Source organism: Cyclopterus lumpus, chromosome 16 (assembly GCF_009769545.1).
Source record: "Cyclopterus lumpus isolate fCycLum1 chromosome 16, fCycLum1.pri, whole genome shotgun sequence".
NCBI lineage: Eukaryota > Metazoa > Chordata > Actinopteri > Perciformes > Cyclopteridae > Cyclopterus > Cyclopterus lumpus.
In genome coordinates this window covers 9,486,347-9,505,035 of record NC_046981.1, presented here as the reverse complement: position 1 = coordinate 9,505,035, position 18,689 = coordinate 9,486,347, and the positions used below count along the sequence as shown (strand labels likewise).

Genomic DNA, 18,689 nt, shown 5'->3' with positions numbered 1-18,689 from the left:
GCAGCTCTCTAATAAGACTCACTTCCTGTCGAGATGCAGTCAGAGAGGGAAACACTGCTGCTGTTGTTGTTTTGAGGACGAGCTGAAGTAATTAACGTGAAGCTTTTGTGTTTGTGTGTGCGCACAAGTGCCATGTATGTTTTGCTTGTAGAGACCAATGTGTGGGTGTATATGAGAGGAAATAGCATTCAGAGGTATTTTGCTTTTGCTGCTGGTAAGTAGAAAAGCTCTGAAACTAATTTTTCTTTCATCAACATCTGTCATGGAGATTAAGGGAAGCGTTACTCAAGTATACACTTATTTCACCAAAAGCATTAAACAACTCAGTGAAAGAAATTGAGTAGACTGCTGCTTTTAATGCCGCTCTTTTGTGCATCACCCTTGATTTCAAATTTCATCTCTGACAAACTGGTGTGAAAGGACAGTCGGTACAAAAGGCACTTTAGAGAGTGCACTAGAACATTTTAACTAGAGGAAAGCATGATGGGGAAAAGGGAATCGTTAGTGGTCCATGGGGGCCTCTGCATTGTCCTCCTCGTCATCGCTACAAGGTTCATAATCTTCATCCAAGACTTGGTCTCCCTCGTCTCCCTCCAGAGCTCCTCCCAGATCGCCTAACAGCTGCTCCACGTGCTCCAACATCGGCTGGTCATCACATCCCAACTTACTGTACAGCTGGGGAAAAGGGAGAGAGGGGTGGGGGGGAGACAAAAAGGACAATGTAAGAGTGTAATGGGCCAGGAAGTAGACTGGAAAAAAATGAACATTCAAAATAGAAAGTAGGTTATACAGCAGAAACGTTGAGACCCAAAATTGTACCGTGGAGGCAATACACGAAATGAGATATGGTGAGCGAAAAGCCCTCGACTGAAGCTCTTCCATTGTGTCACTGAAGATAACTGTGCATCACCACAGCATCAGTAAGCAGCAGCTTGGAGTTGAAGGAAGTGAGCAGCCCCGAGGTTTTAAGTCTCCAAGTGCTGGTTAGGCCGCCTGGAATACCCACCAGCAGCTGCATTCTGTCAGTGAGGCAGTCACACTCTCAAATCGCTGGTAAACAGTTTTTGTCTTTCATTTGGCAAATCAGCACATTTGATACACCGTTCATCCGTACAAGAGACAAAAAGACCATTTATCTTCCTTTTTGCGGTTTCTCTGCATGCGCGTGCGGAGCACATATGGGCTATGTGGCGCGCATGTGCACACACACATAATCCAAGTTGTTATCTCAGTGAAATATGCCGTGAAGGAGCAAGATAACAAAAAAAAAGTCCCGTTCTCAAAGCAGCCAGCACATTTATCTCTGTAAAATACTCTGCTTGTGTCTAATTACTGAACTCAAAGTTAAGTTGGATGATACTGGAACTACCACCAAGGACAGCGAAGCATAACACTGCGCTTCAGACTGTGTGCACATACAGAATACAGAACTGATACAGCAATTTAAATCTAGGTTTTTCTTTCCAGAGAAAAGGAGGGAGAGTGAGGGAGAGTGGGGAATGGTTCATAAGATCTAGGAATATTATTCTATTTAGCCTAACATGCACATGCACAAGCACACACACACACACACACATCCTTGAGCTCATGGACAATAAGCAGCAGAGTGCCATTATTCTTACTAAAAGTGTAACGAGGCCAGAAGAGTGAAGAAGAGTGTGTGTGACTGCTTTGCCCCAGGACCAGTCTCTAAGCAACAGCAGGTCCTGACAGGAGACACGCAGTCCCCCAGGAACTCATTTGGAGTGTAAGAATGAGTGGTGTGTGTATGTGTATATTTAGGTGGCTGCTGTCTCTGCAGGTTGGAGCTCCGGGGAGTTGGAGTGTGACCCAGGTCCAGGCTCAGGGTCTGATACCGGGGAGAGCTGACCCTCTCAACCTCCTTAAAGCACCACACACACACACACACACACACACAGAGGGGGAACAACTCAGATTTTCATTCTGCCAACGTCACTCTGAACTGATGTTCATCCACAACAAGCCCCCTAAATAAAAGTTGGGTTTGCTTTAAAATAGGCTTGGCTCAATACTGAGAATAATTGCACATTACAGCCTCGGATACGAGTCGCGGGAGTGTGCAAATAAATAAAATAAGGCAATATTGTATGTTCTACAATACTGAATGCCATTTTGAAATTGTATTTCTAAGTGGGGATATTTCCGACAAAATCAATAGAATGCGATTACTCATTGTGATGCTTTCAGCTAGCTAAACAAACTGAATTCTTTACACATTCCACACCGAACGCCGTCGCAAGAAACACAGGCGTTGCTCATTTACAACCGCCTATGTTTTCTTTTCTCACTTTCACGGCCCAGAGAGCTGCCTAGAGAGGGAGGTGTGTGCGTATGTGTGAGTGTATGCGATCGTATAACTCTTTCATGGTCCACTTTGCTCTACTTTCAAGCCCTAAATCACCACCCAAAGCACAATTGACCACCACCATAACAACTCACGTGCACACACGGCAATAATCCATACGTGCACACGACGGGACGCATAGACACGGCGGCGTCGATATGTCGGTCGGTCCACCACTTTGGTCCAGATTTAAATATATCGCCAGTGACTTGATGACCCTCTGACGAGCAGCCCGATGAGCTCGACTTCCAAACCGTGAAACCAATTTTAAACTATATTTCCAAATAAGATGTGGCATACATCAACAGAGCTGGCGAGTTTCACTTCATGACAATGACAGTAACGGCTCCAATTCTTGGTAACAGAATTGGATAGGCCTATGGATTTTAATACAAAACTGAATTATGTTCGCTTAAGGTGCACAATGCAGCAGTGCTTCTGGGGGCTGAATGAGGACTCACGTGGTTTATGGTCATTATATTGCTTTCTGCTTGGTTTGGAGTACATGACCTGATAGTGACAAAGTAAGAAAGAAAAGGAAAATGTACCAAGAAGAATACCATTATTGTAAACCTTTAATTAATTAAAGTCTCTACAATTACAATTTTTGCTACATAGTGTGGTTCAGCATAGACTATCTTTAAGAGCTATCTTCTGTCCGGTGTGCAGCAGACAAAAAGGGTAATAATAAGCACTTCATACCTTAAATTGATTCTTTTCCCTTCATTTTTTGATAGAAACTTTTTTCTACAGCTCATATGGCAGAATATGAGCTGTAGAAAGACTAATCATTCCATCATTGTTCACCTTTGTTCCATACCTATGCTTAACTTCCCCTTTCATTTCATCTCTTCTGTTATTTCATTTTCTAATGACTTCATTCTTCCGGCTTGTCTCTTGACCACTTTCCTTTTGCTCCCCCTCGTACACTCTCACCAAATGACCTTCCTGTCAAGGAGTGAGATACCTCTTCATAGTTTCACATCTTACACACACACACACACACACACACACACACACACACACACACACACACACACACACACACACACACACACACACACACACACAGTAGGGAAAGGCATTAAAATTACATGACAAGCACACCTTGGACCCTACCCGCAATCCGTGCTCATGGGATACCCTTTCAGACACATCAAATAGTAAAGCTTTTGACCTCCGCTTGCCCTAGCTGCCTCTGTGCACACTCACGCACATTAACACACTCACGCACACCAACACACTCATGCACACATATACAATTGTCCTCTGTGCATACACTGCAGATCCTTCTTCAATCGCACCCTATCTGGCTGAGACTCAAATTCCATTTCACGTCCGGTTTACTATTGATTTTACCCTCGCCACTATTCACCAGCTATACCCTCTGCACCCACACAACCACACATCCACACACACTATCCAATCTATTCTCTTTCTCGCCTCCCCTTTCATTCTCCCACTCCTGGTCACCCTGCTGCTCCTCTTTTACACTTTTTGTCTTCTCAGCTCATCCGTTCCTCCCTATCATGCAATCTCTGTGTGTGTGTGTGTGTGTGTGTGTGTGTGTGTGTGTGTGTGTGTGAGAGAGAGAGAGAGAAAAGAGAGAGAGAGAGAGAGCACAAGTATCAATCAGAGTTGAGGTGGATAATGAAGACAGTTCTTAAAACATAATTAGATATGCAAGTTGGCACATGCAACCATTATCTATCTCTCTCTCTCTCTCTCTCTCTCTCTCTCCACACACAGTATACAGAGAAGTGGACTGGCGCCAAAACAAGCCGTTGGGCTTTGAGGCCTCATTTCCATGTTGGAGCCCATTTTAACTAGCAGACTGACTCATTATTAATAATTAACACTCACAGTGACGCTCGGAAACAAAGCTCTGATATAAACACGGGTAAATCTTGACTGCATAATGTACAGATTCACACACACAGCGAACCACAGTGGGCGCTTTTCTCTCCACATTCCACCTCACCTTTGCAAGGTCTTTGTGCATTTACCTTTCATATTATTCTGAGCCTGTTGCTTCACTCACTCTACAAAGAAACAGCTATGGTGTTTACTTGCCACGCTCTGCCGCCTTACTGACTCACGTCATTCATTCAAGTCTTTCACCTTTTTATTCCCTTGCAGTCCTTTGTAGTACTTCATTCTCCCCATTTCTCAATTTCTATTTCTTTCCATTTGTTTTTAACTCTTACTACAAAGCTGGAAGCTCAAATCTATATGTGCCGTGTGCCTTTGTTTTCCTCCCCACAGTTTCTTCCATTCTCCCTCTAGGCAGCTCAAAGCCCACCTCGCTCCTGTCCCAGTGGATGCTGGTGAGACGGGCCTATCACGACACTGCTGGCCAGAGAGACATTAATATATCGCCACTCTGCTGCCCCTGCTCATCTGGGGAGGAACACAGTGGTGTGGGAGAGCAGGAGGGAAGGTGGAAACGAGAGGAAAGTGAAGAGAAGAAAAAAAAAGAATTGTAGGTGGGTCCTGCTATCCCTCAGCCTGTGCTGTCTAATTTACAAGCCTATTGGATTTTAGGCTAACATGAATCATGGCCCATAGAGGCATTGCTCCCTGACAGAATGACAGAAGGAATGAGTCACATCACTCCGAGTGTGCGTGCGTGTGTGTGTGAGGGGGGAGTGGAAGAGAGACAGCGGTATATTTAAACCTCTTTGAGATGGTACTAAAAGACATTTCTGTGGCAACAATGGAGCTTAGTTAGAATCCTCTCACAGCCACAGGACTGCATGTACTCCATTTTCGACGAGAACGGCTTCTTAGGAGTTTTAGAGTACTAGATGTAACTATTCGTACCCACATTGGCCATGCACAATGGTGGTAGGAGTATTCAGAGATGTTACTTCAGTAAAAGTATCACACCATGAAAATACTCATTGAGTAAACATTTGGCATTTAAAAGCTTATTGACGAAAAAGTATGAAGGTATTATCAGGAATATCCAGATTATCAGGATAGAACCAAAGTTACTGCTGATAAATGGCCCCTGTGTGTGTTGTGTTATTGTTTGTTACACCATTACGTTATTATTACTCATGCATTATTATATAAACAGTGTTTATTATGCATTAATCTGCTAATTATCTTCCCGATCAAACTATGAATGGTTTGGTTTGTTAAAGATAAACAATTTGTTTAAAAAAAAGGCCCATCACCACTACCCAGAGCTTTGTGGACAGATTTTATGAGCCGAGTTACCTTCGTAGCGTTGGTCAGGTACGATCTGGCCGCCTCCTTCAATGCATTCCACTCCTCCGTCTCCTCCTCTGTCACTTCTCTCCCCTCTCTTTCTTGCTGCTCCTTTGCTTTTTCCAGCTGGAGGTAGCACACCCAGCCGGAGAGGTACCACACCTGGGGGGCACAGAGAAAGAGAGGTGGGTTGGGGGTGTGGGGAGGATTCAGACAGAGAGAAAGTGTTCTTTGTTGCAGTAAGTGAGCTGTGACATGGGAGACAGATTTGTAACCCTCACGGAGCACGTCTGCATGAAATCTCACATCCGTCTTTGACAAACAGGTTTCACACATCGAACTTTGAATCACACAGACACACAAGCAATCAATCACTCACATAATAATAACTGTCAACCTGATCCAACCTTGACATATATTGTTCTCATTTACAAATGATGCATGCGTGTAAATGCACAGCTTACCAATTAATTCAGACTACCAATTTGTTTGTTATCTTTCTAGAGCAAAACATTACTTTGTTGAAACATTAACCAAAACATAATGTGATGAAATGAAAACTAAATTCCCTCCGGCAAATATCTTCTCTGCATTTAACATCACATCATACTCACAGGTTGTGTACAATATCCGTCATTACTTTAGAGGATGAAATATAGTTTATTATTCTCTTTATCTGACTATTAATTATTTCCCTCTACATAAATTGTGGAGGAACAGAAGTACCAGAGGCCTGGAGCCTGTTTCAAAAACGTTTTGAGAACCACGGGCACAAACATCTCATTTACAACACAATAGCTGAAAACACGAAGCTTCTTAATAAGAAAAGCATCCACACACTCTAGTTTGTGCCATGTTCCTTTACTGAGTCTTTTGATTATGTAGGTTTAATTATTAAATGTTTACATGGGCATCAGCAGTATCCTCTTATTTTAAATGCAGAGCTTTAGATCCATCAATGTGCTTCTTAACCTCTTCTGCTAACATACAACCCATAGTAAGATGATGACACAGACACACAACTCATTTCAAGACTCATTTCACCATGCTGAGGTGTTACGGATCTCTTAACTGGCTGTGATTGAACTTCATGAAAACCTCATAAATATATGTTAAATTAAAATGTAAAAAACCTAGAACATCCCTTGAAAAATAATCCTGTTGCTTCACAGAGTTCACACAGTGAGTGGAGGCATATTTTAAATTGTAAGTTAGTATGCTGAAACACACCAAAACAGTCTTCTCTTTCTTTACCATAATCACACTTTCTTTCTACCACATAATTACATATACTGTGCTATGCTTGCTCTTCCACCTCTAAACACAATCATGTTCAACTCTCAGTGAAGTTGGAGGTGTGTGTGTGCGCCTCTCATCTAAGGCCAAAGATCACCCACCCACTGTTCTTCAAGCACCAAGACACAAATATTCACTTTATTCATTATTCATCGAGGGCAGGGGCAGTAAGGACCTGCCCCTCTGCCAAATAGACCATTTAGCTAAAAAACAACACATCAAGGCATACCACACTGAATTCATAATTGCCACTAAGCATGCTGAGTGGGTGGCTACCCCCTGCAGCCAAACGTATCAGAACAACAGCTGCACTGGATAAATGTAGTAATGTTGCACAACCAGCAGTATGACATTTATATCACTCAAACGTTTTCTGTGAATGAGGAAATGTGTTGTATATTTGTGTATGTCCAGGAAAGAAACTAAAAATTGGATTAGTTAAATAACTAAATGTACTTCATGTATTCAAAACGGCTAGAACAAGGAAAAAAAGATACTTACAGATGGTACTCTATAATAATATCGGTGTTTGCTGTAAAGACGGCTTCAACACTCAAAATTGAAAAATGAAAAAAGTTGGCTAATTGAGAATTTTAGAGAACCCACTATTCACAGGCACAAGCCCAGACAGAGGCAAACATAATAAAATAAACTTTTCGTCTGTCAATCAAATCACGGAGACTTTTGTCATTTCAAAGTAAAGGCACGTCTTAGTTCCCATATGGTGCTGCTGAAGGAAGAACAAAAGCATCATGAATCAACTGAATACCTTTGAAACAAGATTTGCAAGGAACCAGCTCAGTTGTTTGTGCAGACGTAACGTTATATAAGGAAGACTCCAACTTTGAGATACGCAAGAGCAAAAAGACGGAGACGAAAGCTAACAACTTATCTACTGCAGTTGAAAGAGGAAATAAGAAAGAGAGTAACGCAGAGAGTGGAAGAAAGAGGGGGGAAGAGAGAGAGAGAGAGAAGGTAGTCAAATGCATCTGTCATACACTTCGGGTATCACCAATATGACTTAGCAACATAAGTGTGGTGCTACCTGACAGAACACTTTCTGACCATTAGAACTGGTGACTGTTTGCATGTGTGATTGGCTGCAGGCCCGCTCAAATCGATTGTCACAGCTGGAGATCTCTGGAGTAAGTTTAAAAGTTCAGCCCCCCAATGATTGCTCTCAATCTGTCAGCTCAGGGGTGCGTGTGGGTGGGAGGCTGAGCCTGAAGGGTGTGTGTGTGTGTGTGTGGGGGGGGGGGGGGGGGGGGAAGAGAGAGAGAGAGAGAGAGAGTTTGCTGTATTCTTGAATCTGTCACTCAGTAGAAAACCTTCACTTCATCTGCCACTGACAGGTGGGGATTAGGAGCACAATGACAGCACATACTTCCTCCTAAAGCACAGAAAATGTGTTGAGAGCCAGTAATGGCAAAGTATGGGTGTGTAGAAAACTCCTTTGTGGCTCAACAGAAGCAAATAGGTGCACAGGTTGAAGTTGTTTCCTTCCCTCTGGGCTGATAAAAGATGTACCTACAAGTTGGTCTGATCCAGCAGTAAGACTGTATCATAAAAGATATTCTGCAAGAGGACACGAGAAAAGACATCACGTATTCCTACGTCTTGACAAGTAACACACACGTGCACACACCCCTGACCACAGAGAACCGTCAAATAGCCTGATAAGGATAGGATAGGATTCATCCCCAGGGGGAAATTTAGTGATAATTGGACTTAAGTAAACCATTTTAGTTTTCACTACTGATGTAGCTGTGGTCGTGGTTGCTTTGAGATGTACATTTTTCATGTCAATCAAACAAATGTGCAGATTTAAGATTTGTTATTTCTATAAGCTCCATCAACCTCATCCATACTTTTTCTGTTGCTATTTTTTCATGGATACATCTAGGTGACTAGTTACCTTTGTGGGAAGTCCCATTGTTAATCCTAACAAAGCTCTGATTGGTCAATTGCTTCTACAGCCACGTGCACAACATCAGACCGACAGGTGTTACAAAACAAATAGAGACAGCCATGCTGGAAATACAAAACCAGTTAAAGCAAAACCAAAAACCCACATTTTCAGAGGCGCAAAGCTTGCCTGTATTTTACCAGCTAAAGAAAAGAATGAAAACACATTTTTTTAGACAAAAGAAAGCTGGGCCACTACATTGCTTACCTGGACTACTTCATCATCCTCGTCCAGAAGACCCTCCAGCACATCTACCGCCATCTAATGCAGAAAGACAAAGAGACATCGAGAGAGAGAGAGAGATGAGGGTCAAGAGGTTGAAATCAGATTTGAAATATTACTTTAACATCAGAGAATAGTCAGACATGAAAATTACTTTTTTAGGTTCAACAAATTCATCAGTGCACGCTCAAAGATAGAGAGCCTCGATCCATAAACAAGTAAGCACGCACAGATGGACGAGCGCGTAGTTGTTGCACACGGTGGTGCTGAGCATCTCCCAGGAAGCTCGATCAATCAGAGTGATCAGAAAGTCTGATAAGCGTCTATGAGATCGGCGTCCCAATCACGGCATCGTCGATAGCGACAAGACAACAGACATGGCCGTCAACACACTCACCAGTGCTTATCGCACAGTCAATAGTCACTTTGGCTGCTCGGTTCGTTTGCCCTTTAAATCCATTTACAGACGTTAACAGTCAATATATTCTGAACCAGCATCACTTCAAGGGATGCATGTTAAATTGTAATATCAGCCTGACCCATTGTCTCTATCACCCCCCTCCTCCTCCATTTGAGGTCTAACATGAGTTTAATGTTAGGTGACCTTTGCCATAGAGCATCTCTGTCTGGGTCAGACTCTGTGGGAAGTTTCTATTACAGAAAACAGACCTTGACTAAAGGAGGCTGTGTGTTTGGTTTGCTCTGCCTCGTTCCTTGTGTATTCTGTGGTGTGTGTGTGTGTGTGTGTGTGTGTGTGTGTGTGCGTGGCCCCAGGTGATGATATATTGATTTTTGTCAACTCCAGGTTGGAGGCGACTGTTAGCCAATCACCCGTGGTGAAGGGCAAGAATAAAAGACGCGCACGCACCTGTGCATGCGCTCAAACACACCGGCCACAAAGTCACACACTATAACAAAGCTACACACACTAGTGAGCACAACAACCAGCACTTGTTTCTTGTTAAGGCAGTCTTATTAGCCGAAGAGCTTCCTCATTTTTTCCCCTCCCGCCCTGTAGACTTCTCTTCTCTTTTCATTAAGCCTCCGTGCTTCCGGTGGCAATAAAGAGGTCAGCTGCCTGTGTAGACTGAGGGAGAGTCAGGTTAATTGAGGGCATCTCATTAAGAGTGTGCAAATGTCCATGTCAGGTAGTTGATTGATTGCTAGACCAATTATCAGCTGAAAACCCATTGTCTTTAATTAATTAATGGCTGATTAAAAATACACAAACAAAAACACCTAATCCCAGTTGACGATGAATGGATTCATGCCCAGCGTCAGAATTATCAACTTGACTTTCATTGAATCACACCGATGTGTCAGGCAGACACACAACCACGCACAACCACATGCATACAAGCCAAGCACTAGATATAAGAGATAGGAGTAAAGATCTGCCTGGGTAATAAACAACGGATAGAACAGGCAGTTTTGGAGCAACAAAAATAGAACAAGAGATATCTGCGAACCAGGATAAGTACGCAATGAAAACAATTATATCATCTCCAACTGTACTCCTTCCTAACTACACTGGTCAACCCAGAGGCGAGTGATTAAAGATTCAGAGATTATTAAGCCGCTTCACGCTCTAAACAACAACACGATTAGTATTCGCATGAAGATAAGGGGAAGAGAGGAGGTAGTACGAGGGAAAAAGTGTGGAAATTGGAAGGAAGGGCACAAAAAAAGTATCTTAATAAACAATGTCAAACTGGTCCACGAACAACGGTGCACCGCAAAGACACACAAACATACACGGCAAAGACACTACGTACATGCTGTCCTCTTTATTTCAAAGATTTTAAAAAGCAACACTCTAGGGAAGAACGCATTCATAATGGCCATTGTGAGCGTTAATGGCCATTGTGAGCGCGTGCAGTTTGTGTGTGTGTGTGTGCAGTTTGTGTGTGTGCGTGTGTTCTTCGGGCAATTTTGTTTAACAGAATCATTTTACCAGAGCGCATGGCAGAGACAGGAGAAAGACAAATCACTTTACAAGCGAGGGCAAGCAGTATCTCTAACACACAGAGACTCATACAAACACACACACACGCACAAACAGGGACGTCTACCCTTAAGTAAATAAATCCTGGGGGTGTCAGCGCTAACTGTACTTGCAAGCAAAATTGGAAAGTACAAGCTGCACTCCATCATGAGCTAAATTTAAGAAGAGAAATGTTCAAGGAACAACACGAAAGCTGACAAGAGTGACAACGACAAGGAGAGTAACTAACCATCAGCCGCTGTGAAAACTACGCCGAACAGACACCTTAATGGCTGTCAGGGGAGGCCGCCTGTCTGTGTGTCTGTTTGCTATGTGGCTAGTGAATTAATGGTGGTGATGGGTGATGATGATGATGGTAATTTGTGTGTCTGTGTTTGACAGCGTGAAAACTGTGGTCTCTGAGGGCCGCTTTGTTACTACAAAGCATATTTGTTTTTCCTTAAAACATGAAGTTTCATGTCAATGTAATAGAGCATACATTTAGGCCTACAAATAATAACTTTATTCTGAAATAGCTTTTATTATTAAAATTAAAGACATTATTGTAAAGCTTCCTCAAACTGATTATTTAGACCAACCAACCATCCAAAACTCAAAGATGTTCTTATAATTACAAAAGAAAAAAGAAGCAGCAAACGCTGAAATTGGGCAAAATAGAACCAAACATTGTTAGGTGTTCTTGCTTGATAAACGACTATAACTATTAATCAAACAATCATTTCTGAACTGGTTTAGTCTTTAAAATATCAGAAAAGAGTGAAAAATGGCCATCGCAATTTGCCCACAGCAATGCCTTCAATTGTTCAAATTCTCAAACCAACAATCCAAAACCCAAAGAAAAAAAACAACCAATTCTTGTTTAGTATTAATGAGTTTATCTTTCATCCATCAACATATCTATTAATTAACTAGATATTTCAGAAACTGGCCCATAAATATTTAAACAATTACATTTTCACAGTTGTCTCACTTATGCTGCTTTCAAGCACCCCTGGTGTGCTTCAACTAAATTGCCATTACAGCTATGGAAATCAGACCAATTTGGCATGCATTCAAGTGTTTCTCCTCAAAAGCAATCAAAAGAGTGGAAAAAAAGACCTTTAAAAGCATGTTGTGTTGCCTTCTTCTCCTTTCCAAAATAAGTCGCACAGATCCACATCTTACTGAGACAGAAGACTTTTGTTTTCAAGAATTTGTGAGCAAGTGTTTGTTATTTTTTTCAATGCTAATTTATTTACAAAGAGCATGAGACAAGTACAAATCCTCCAGTTGATCACATGGTTTCCATTCTTTCGACCCTTTATTATAGGAAACTCAAGTATCATAAAATAGCTGCTTTCTCAGCCAAATGTCATTTCATTTTGAACTTCTCATGCACACTAGGCTCACAAATTGATAGGAAAACTCTCTTTTAAAAAGAATCTTTCCTCAAAACCATTTTGGAAGTCATGACAGAGTCTGTTTTATAACAGATACATGTTTATACAGCACTGATACAATAATCATTTATGCTCAACCCATTATTGCAGAGGCTGTCCACGGGCGCATTGGTGACCACCTCTATTAATGTCATTAGAAATCAATTGGCTCTAATGAAATAACCCTGAAGAAACTCTCCAAGCAAAAATGGAAGAGGTGCTATTTCAGATTGCAAAGGTCATACATTCAATGTGTGAGCAATTTGTGTGGACCGTCACCTAGTAAAGTCACAAACGATAAGATGTTGTCTACCTACCATTGACAGCCTTTGTGGTTAATTTGTCACCACCATGCTCTATAGTGATCGCCACCCTCCAATAACTGTCCAGATAATATCATACACCCAGATAATTTGGACAACATAATGACACTATAATTTTGCTAAATACCTAATTTCCTCCAATTCAAACTACATAATGGTCCAAAGTGCATTCATGAGACAAATAGCTTAATCTCCAACAGAGACAGACACATGCTTTTTGACAAAGAACAGGGCAGTTATTCTACCACTTTTGTTGTTCTAAAAGGAACTATTATTTAGAAATAGCATTATACTCTCGCAAGCTACAGAAAACACAAATTATCTGATGTGTTTCTTTGGCATATATTTAAATTACATTTTCGGAGCCAAGGCTCAGTTTGGAAGACCAAACCAAATATTCACTATGGAAAGAAATACAGACAAATTGTCACACTCATGCACCCTTCTAAGAAGGGAGCCTTCAAACTGATACAGACTGGAAGCACACAACTTTACAGAGTTTACTTGTTAATAGATTTATAGTAGATAGTGAGTGTATGTGTGACAGAGGAGTAGAGGAAGAAAAGGGAAGAGAGGATGTCCCTATCAAATCCGACTAAGTCCCAGCCTCGGAGAGACAGACAGAAAATAGCTTGCTTCTACTCTAGCTCATTTTCCCTCAGAAACTTTCACATAGCTGCCGGCTAAAAGCATACGACCAACCTTGTTCATGGATATGTATCCATACAGCAAAATAAAGAACTCAGAATGTGTGCAGTTTGGGTTTCAGGCTTGATGACACCAACAGGAGGATGAAGACAAACGACATGTCAGATACAGATACTGGAGACCGAGACGTTGTCATTTCACTGACACACCTGACAGCCCATATCTCAGACACACACACACACACACACACACACACACACACACACACACACACACACACACACACACACACACACACACACACACACACACACACACACACACACACACACACACACACACACACACACACACACACACACACACACACACACACACACACACACACACACACACACGATTTAGGAGTGAGTGTGGGGGGGGGTGGGTGGGGGGAAGGACACTGTTCTCATTTCCTGTCAGTAATAACTATAAACCACTCAACAAGAGTGACTACAAATTAATCACGGGATCACAACAGAAAATAGTTAAACCGCTGTTGGTGTGGCAGTAATCACAGAAAAATTAATGACTTGAGTGGCTCACTGAAGGCAGTGAGCCACTCAAACCGAGGACATTAATACTAGAAATTGATGAGTGATCTAGAAGTGCGCCGTATCACCGATATAGCAGCAATTCAGCAGCAGCAATTCAGCAGCAGCAATTCAGCAGCAGCCCCCCCCCCCCCACACACAATCTCTCTCTCTCTCTCTCTCTCTCTCTCTCTCTCTCTCTCTCTCTCTCTCTCTCTCTCTCTCTCTCTCTCTCTCTCTCTCTCTCTCTCTCTCTCTCTCTCTCTCTCTCTCTCTCTCTCTCTCTCTCTCTCTCTCTCTCTCTCTCTCTCTCTCTCTCTCTCTCTCTCTCTCTCTCTCTCTCTCTCTCTCTCTCTCTCTCTCTCTCTCCTACACAGCCCTCCTTCCCTGTACGCCCCCTTACCCCTGTCCCTCTGTAAATATCACTCTTAAATTATTGAGACCATGGAGGGGATAAAGACCATGCATGGCCTTCCCACCTTCGGTGCTATTCACTAGAAAGGAAGCACAAACACACACACACACGCCAGGCCAACCTCCCCCCCGTGAAACAAATACAGACCAAAAACGGCACAGTGTGTGAGCACAACATTGTACCTCGAATTCCTCCGACTCAATGAGCAGTTTGGCAGTGGTGACGCGAGACTCGTATGGGGGGATCTCATCCTGGAGAGAAAAGACAACACCGTCACCTCGGCAGTGTTCACACAAACATAGTTCTTCCTTTGTCTGATAATAACACAATCCAATTTCAAGGTACTCCACATTCTGCAGCTATGTGGCTGTTAATCACAGCGAAAGTGTGGGCAGGCTGAGTTCAGATCAACCTGCTCATAAAGATAAGAGTCGTAACAGTGGTGCGACTGGGACTTTAGTCTCAAATCTTCATCCCAACCCCTCTTATATCACATTTACTCAGTATTTGAATGCCATCTATTTGGTGTCATTTAGAACCCATCCTCACTTTGACATTACAACCATTCCTTTCGCTAGGCCAAATTACCAGAACTAATTTGCTGATTTATCCTTTATACACTTTGCTTGTTTTGCCTTGTGCTTTCATATACACTCAGACCACACGCACAGGCGCACACGCGCACACATACACACACACACATACACACACACATACACACACACACACACACAGGTTTGTGGAATAGTTGTTCCATCTTTGTACTTTTTATTATCCCTCATTTTGATATTTCTTACTTTTTATCTCTACTGTGTACTCGTGTTTGTGCTGCACTGCAAAGCACACTGTGAAAATCCTGTTAGTTGAAAGAGCTTTATAAATAAACCGGGATCTTATGAGTGTGTGTTGCTGTCAGAGAAGTACTAAGCACATATCCAACTCACCTGCATGTCTTCCTCTGTGCTGAAAGAAGCTGCACTTTGTTTTTGGGCAGGTAGCCACACTCCAACACTCTTCAACAGGTATTCTTTGCCTTCCTGAAGACAGAAAAATGCATAAACAATTCAACTACAGCTAAACCTGCGCATATATATATATATATATATATATATATATATATATATATATATATATACATACACACACACAGATGATGAAGGCACGAAGTCAAATAAAAAGGAAATCATTTGAATACAAGTCACGTTTACAGGCTGGATCAGGAATACTCAATGTATGTCTTTTGATCAAACTGAGGTCAGCTCAATAGTTTTACAAAATTATTACCAGAGTATTTCTAAATAGACTGTTGCTGTATGTGGGATGATATTAAGTGTAACTGACGCCAGCCTGACCCCTAGAGTCTACAGCTAGTATTACAGAAATTACAACATAAAAGAGCTGTAAATGGATGAAAACCATGTGTTGGTATTCAACTCAAAGATACAATAGAGCCAAATAACTCACAAGTTGCAACGTCTAACGACTTTCAATTTTCTTGCAAAACCAAAATGGCCTTGAATGTTGTCTGCCCTTAATAACAGTTGGTAGAGCAGAAATACTTTAAATATATCTTTAACATTTTTTAATGAGAACAAATATTTATATAATTTGAAATATAATTAAGACATTATACCAAACTCATTGTCAGATGCTTCATACTGCAAAGTTCTTGTGATATATTTTACTAATTGAGCCAAATAGGTCGCTGCTCTCTCATTTATCAGATGACTATATGACCTCAATGATCTGCCCAGTAATTAACATTCCTATCGGCATGATCTGTCTGTGTGTATATATGCGTGGTGATGCAAGTGTCCATCTGCTGATTAATGGCATACAATTCAATTTGCTCAGAATAATTAACTCAGCAGATTCCTGCTTTAATGTGGTGATAACTCATCCTCTGTGTGTGTGTGTGTGTGTGTGTGTGTGTGCATGTGCGTGTGTGCATGGACTGACCTGGTTTCTCTCTGTACTGAACAGGTAACTTGCCATGAGCTGTAGAGCCTCAGGGTTGTCATGGTGATACTGTAATCCACGCTCAATGAACTCCTTGCACTTGTCTGCAGCTCCCTCTTCCATGCTACACACACACACACACACACACACACAAATCTCAACTCATTAAAAAAGTGGTAACAGGAAATGGGGCTACAACTTTCTGAGCGTTACTCTGTGTGCTCTAGTACCAGAGGTCTGTGAGGTAAATCTCAGCCATGGAGCAGTAGGCTACACAAACATCCTTCGCTGTGGGCAGCTCAGTGTCCTCATCTGGTTGGGCAGCAGCTCCGGCCTGAGCCTGCTTAAAGACCAGAGCGCAGAAGTCTTTAAAGTATAATAAATCAAAAGATAGTGAACATGGGATACAATTTGTTTTTATAATTATTAACAATTAAATTGTTAAATAAAGGAAAACGTAAATAAAAGGAAAACTATGCACAACTTCCCTGTATTCCTTGAAAAACTATTTGATATGTCATAGGGCTGAATAATCAAATGAATGGTGACTGAATTCCATTTAGCTGCTTCGGTTTCAGGGTCCTGGTTTTGTCAACGCTGGCTCACTGTCCTGGCTTACTGGGACACTTGACTAGAATGGAGCCATTGTTAATGTTATTAATATTAGTAAACAGCTTTGCTTTTTCAAAAGCTGTGAAAAAGGCCTATGAAGATTTGAATTACACAGAACAGCTCAACATTTTTCATAATTATGATATCTTACATTTGCTATGAAAATAATAATACAAAAGGACTGTTGAGTCAAACCCTTTTATGCTATTTGTTATAAAAAATGTCAGAAAAGTTATTTAAAATTACACCAATTATAAGAATGAAATAATGTAAGTTCGACAACATGTGCATTTAACTAGAATTGTTTTAGTGTAACATTAACATCCTTATACATAGATAATGCAACACCTTAAAGCTGAGCCATTATGAATAACTCTGTGCTGAGTATGTACACATGCCATTCATTTTCAGTTGAACTGACACTGCTTGATGGATCGATGTCATGATATAATAAGTATTCCATATATTGTTCAACAGCACCCTCTTGTGAAGATAAATACCATCACACTACAATTTAGCCTTGGGTGAAATAGCATCTCCCCCTAGTTGATGTTAAGTATGTACAACTAAGTAATAGAGGAAATGTGAGTGTGTATGGGGGTGCACTCACTGTGGTCTGTGCTCGTTTGTCCAATGTAGACAGCAGGACTTGTATTCCTTTAGTGTAGTAGTTCACTGCCTCCTGGCCTGTGTGGATTTGACCCAGGTACAAGTACTTACTGTGGCCTTCATCTGGGCTCAGCTCCACTGCATGCAGAAAAGCTTAAAGATAATTGGTCAAGGAGGCTCACTCCACTCAAACAACATGATATATATATATCAGTGTTATATCCGTGTTTAAATTAGATGACTGGGTTACTGACATGCACACAAGAGGAAAGAATAAACCTGCATAAAAGGATATTCCCTTAGCTTTCTGTGTGTCCCCTAGTTCAGAGCAGATGTGTCCCTGCATGTCTAGAGCTTGCAGGTTGGTGGACTCCACATCCAGGGCTCGTTGACAGAAAAGGCCAGCCATCTCAAAGTCAAAACTGTCCATGCATTCTTCTGTCTGTACGAAAGATGATCACATGACATAACAAAGAGATAGATGATCAGAATTTAGAAATGCATTTAAAAAGGCATGTCTTTGGATATATTGTCAATGTCACCTTTTCTAGTAGCTGTAGAACAGAGTACTTCTCAGCTGTCTTCTTTTTGGCTTTTTCGTGCACTCTTAGTTTCATCCTTTCTTGAGGCGACAATCCAACAAATCCTGCATCTGCTGTACATAAATAAGCGGAGAGTAAACGTTAGTGTGGGCTCATTTGGTCTCGTTCATAGTTCAAATCAAAGCGTAACAGATTCATTTCCAATAACTTCAACTGCGATCAGAGGGGTTAAAGTTACATACGAACTAGCAAAATGGTGTGCGAATTAACAAAATTACTGTTTGGGCGAGTGTCTTTCCTCTTCGGCTTGGTTTTCTTTTTGCCCTTTGCTTGTCCTCCCATAGTGGTAAAAATACAGCTGATATTTGTACAAGTTCTGTCTTCAAAACAGACTTTTTCCAAAGTGTGAAGCTCACACACGCGTATGTCTGAGCTGGAGGGATGCAGTGCGCATGCTCTAAACGGGAACTGGGTGACTGCTACGGAGAGAGGTAGTGGACAGAACGAGCGGTTTGATATAA

At 41.6% G+C, this 18,689-nt stretch overlaps 1 protein-coding gene across 3 annotated transcripts; it reads right to left on the bottom strand.

The window, feature by feature from the left end:
* Window positions 1-332: 332 nt before the first annotated feature.
* On the bottom strand, window positions 333-18,635 carry si:dkey-12j5.1 (probable assembly chaperone of rpl4). 3 transcript variants are annotated; one of them, XM_034552974.1, is made up of 11 exons: window positions 18,447-18,635; window positions 18,169-18,281; window positions 17,922-18,068; window positions 17,628-17,780; window positions 16,636-16,748; window positions 16,406-16,529; window positions 15,391-15,483; window positions 14,629-14,697; window positions 9,051-9,104; window positions 5,591-5,743; window positions 333-675 (listed from the first exon to the last, which is right to left on the bottom strand). In XM_034552974.1, exons 1-11 carry the CDS (start codon window positions 18,508-18,510, stop codon window positions 502-504), a joined length of 1,257 nt encoding a protein of 418 aa, XP_034408865.1. In that variant the 5' UTR covers window positions 18,511-18,635; the 3' UTR covers window positions 333-501. The 3 variants fall into 3 exon arrangements, with proteins under 3 accessions (XP_034408865.1, XP_034408866.1, XP_034408867.1); XM_034552975.1 differs by having other exon boundaries at window positions 16,636-16,745; XM_034552976.1 differs by having other exon boundaries at window positions 18,169-18,278.
* Between the last annotated feature and the right edge of the window lie 54 nt (window positions 18,636-18,689).